This window comes from Nicotiana tomentosiformis, chromosome 7 (assembly GCF_000390325.3).
Source record: "Nicotiana tomentosiformis chromosome 7, ASM39032v3, whole genome shotgun sequence".
Lineage (NCBI taxonomy): Eukaryota > Viridiplantae > Streptophyta > Magnoliopsida > Solanales > Solanaceae > Nicotiana > Nicotiana tomentosiformis.
The window spans coordinates 124,510,877-124,514,207 of NC_090818.1; the positions used below are offsets into that span (position 1 = coordinate 124,510,877).

The window sequence follows — 3,331 nt, forward strand, 5'->3', positions numbered from 1 at the left end:
CATAAATAAATTCACAATATCCCATTTTCTTATATCATCGCGGGAGCCTTCACAATTTATTTTAAAGAAAATATTTTTTCCGAAATAGCATCCCGCGTTTTAGCCACCTTTATCACACCGCATGGCTTCTAGTACATATATAATAATTCTCGTGCCCCAGTTGTAGCCCGTCATGGTAAAGGTTATGTGAGCCGTCCTATTCATTCAGCACTTCCAGCTTCCAGTGGTATTCCGGCTACTCCCAGACCTCAGGTTCCATATTATGCATTGCCAGTGTCTACTGTACCTCATGTACGAGGTGCTTTCAATGGGCAGTCTAGTCGATCAGGCCCGAGCCAGTCCCAGCAACCACGTCCTCCGAGGGCTTGTTTTGAGTATGGTGACACTCGTCATATTATGAGAGATTGCCCCAGATTTAGGAGGGGTGCACCTCCACAGATTTCTCAGGCCCCACCTATTCCACAGGACCCTCAGGCTTCTCAGGCCATGATTACTGCACCAGTTGCCACTCCACCTGCACAACCAACTAGAGGTGGAGGTCGGACATGCAGAGGTCGCCCTAGAGGGGGAGACCAGGCTAGATATTATACCCTTCCTGCTAGGACAGAGGTTGTTGCATCCGATTCTATTATCACATGTATTATTTTGGTCTGTCATAGAGATGCATCCGTCTTATTTGATCCACGCTCCACTTATTCTTATATATCATCTTATTTTTTCCTGTATTTGGGCGTATCACGTGATTCCTTGCGTTCTTATGTTTATGTATCTACACCCGTGGGTGAATCTATTATTGTGGACTGTATGTATCAGTCGTGTTTAATTGTTATCAGTGTTTTTGAGACCAGAGATGATTTATTATTGCTCAGTATGGTGGATTTCGATATTATTTTGGGCATGGACTAGTTGTCGCCCTATCACGCTATTCTTGATTGTTACGCCAAGACGGTGACATTGGCTATGCCAGGTCTACCGCGACTAGAGTGGAGAGGTACCTCGGATCATGTTCCTAGTAGGGTTGTTTCATTTCTTAAAGCTCAACGAATGGCTGAGAAGGGTTGTGATGAGTATCTGGCCTATGTGAGAGATGTTAGTATTGATACTCCTACCGTGGAGTCAATTCCTGTATTAAGGAATTTTCTTGATGTATTTCCAGCGGATCTTCCGGGTACGCCACCCGACAAGGATATTGACTTTGGCATTGATTTATTATCGGGCACTCAACCCATTTCTATTCCACCGTATCGTATGGCCCCAGCAGAGTTGAAAGAATTAAAAGAACAGTTACAGGAATTGCTTGATAAGGGCTTCATTCAGCCCGGTGTATCGCCTTGGGGTGCTCATATCTTATTTGTAAATAAGAAGGATGGTTCTATGCAGATGTGAATTGATTACCGCCAGCTGAACAAGGTTACAATGAAGAACAAGTATCCATTTCCACGTATTGATAAACTATTTGATCAGCTTCAGGGTGCCAGGGTATTCTCTAAAATTGACTTGCGTTCAAGCTATCATTAGTTGAAGATTCGGGAGCCAGACATCCTGAAGATTGCTTTTAGGACTCGGTATGGTCATTATGAGTTCCTTGTAATATCATTCGGGCTAACCAATACCCCAACAACATTTATGTACTTAATGAATAGTGTATTTCAGCCCTATCTTGATTCTTTCGTCATTATGTTTATTGACGACATTCTCGTGTATTCCCGGAGTCGAGAAAATCATGAACAACACCTGAGGACTGTGCTTCAGACTTTGAGAGAAAAGAAGTTATAGGCAAAATTTTCAAAGTGTGAATTATGGCTTGATTTAGTGGGATTTTTGGGTCATATAATTTCGTGCGAGTGCATAGTTGGTCCAGACCGTCCTCAGCTACGGAGATTCGGAGTTTCCTTGGTTTGGCAGAGTATCATTGCCGATTTGTAGATGGTTTCTCATCTATTGCTGCATCTATGACCAAATTGACCCAGAAGGGTGTTCCGTTCAGGTGGACCGAGAAATGTGAGGAGAGCTTCCAAAAGCTTAAAACAGCTTTGACTACATCCCCAATATTGGTATTACCTACAGGTTCAGGGTCTTATACTGTGTGTTGTGACGCATCGCGTATTGGTATCGGTGCAATGTTGAAGCAAAATAGTAGGGTGATTGCCTATGCGTCCAGACAGTTAAAGGTACATGAGAAGAATTATCCGGTCGATAACCTTGAGTTAGGAGCTATTGCTCATGCCTTGAAGATTTGGCGGCATTATTTGTAAGGTGTCCATTGTGAGGTCTACACTGATCACCGGAGTCTACATCATCTGTTTAAATAGAAGGATCTTAATTTGCGGCAGCGGAGATGGTTGGAGTTGCTTAAGAATTATGATATCACCATTCTCTATCATCCCGAGAAGGCCAATGTAGTGGCCGATGCCTTGAGTCGTGAGGCGGAGAGTTTGGGCAGCTTAGCATATTTACCGATAGCAGAGAGGCCTTTAGCCTTGGATGTTCAGGCCTTGGCCAACCAGTTTGTCAAGTTGGATATTTCCGATCCGAGCCGAGTTTTGGCTTGTGTGGTCTCTCAGTCTTCTCTTTATGATCGTATCGGAGAACGTCGGTATGATGACCCCCATTTGCTTGTCCTTAAGGATACAGTTCAACACGGTGATGCCAAGGAAGTCACTATTGTAGATGACGATATATTACGGATGCAGGGCATGCTATGTGTGCCTAATGTAGATGGTTTGCGTGAGTTGATTCTCCAGGAGGCTCACAGTTCGCGGTACTCCATTCATCCGGGTGTTGCAAAGTTATATCAGGACTTGAGACAACACTATTGGTGGAGGCGGATGAAGAAAGACATAGTGAAGTATGTAGCTTGGTATCTAAATTGTCAACAAGTGAAATATGAGTGTCAGCGACCAGATGGATTGCTTAAGAAGTTAGAGATTCCAGAATAGAAATGGGAGCGGATCACTATGGATTTCGTTGTTGGACTTCCATGGACTCAGTGGAAGTTTGATGCAGTTTGGGTGATTGTGGATAGGCTGACCAAGTTAGCTCATTTCGTTCTTGTGATGACTACCTACTCTTCCGAGTAGTTGGCTCGAATCTATATTCACGCGATTATCAGACTTCACGACGTACCGGTATCTATCATCTCTGACCGGGGTACGCAGTTTACATCACGGTTCTGGACGGCAGTACAACATGAGTTGGGTACTCGGGTAGAGTTGAGTATAACATTTCATCCTCATACGGACGGGCAGTCTGAACGCACTATTCAGATACTAGAGGATATGCTTCGTGCGTGTGTGATAGATTTTGGGGGTACTTGGGATCAGTTCTTACC

At 44.0% G+C, this 3,331-nt stretch overlaps 1 protein-coding gene across 1 annotated transcript; it reads left to right on the top strand.

Moving 5' to 3' along the window:
* Positions 1-1,044: 1,044 nt before the first annotated feature.
* LOC138896312 (uncharacterized) lies at positions 1,045-2,939 on the top strand. The gene is made up of 3 exons (XM_070181111.1): positions 1,045-1,168; positions 2,068-2,171; positions 2,493-2,939. Exons 1-3 carry the CDS (start codon positions 1,045-1,047, stop codon positions 2,937-2,939), a joined length of 675 nt encoding a protein of 224 aa, XP_070037212.1.
* The last annotated feature ends 392 nt before the right edge of the window (positions 2,940-3,331 follow it).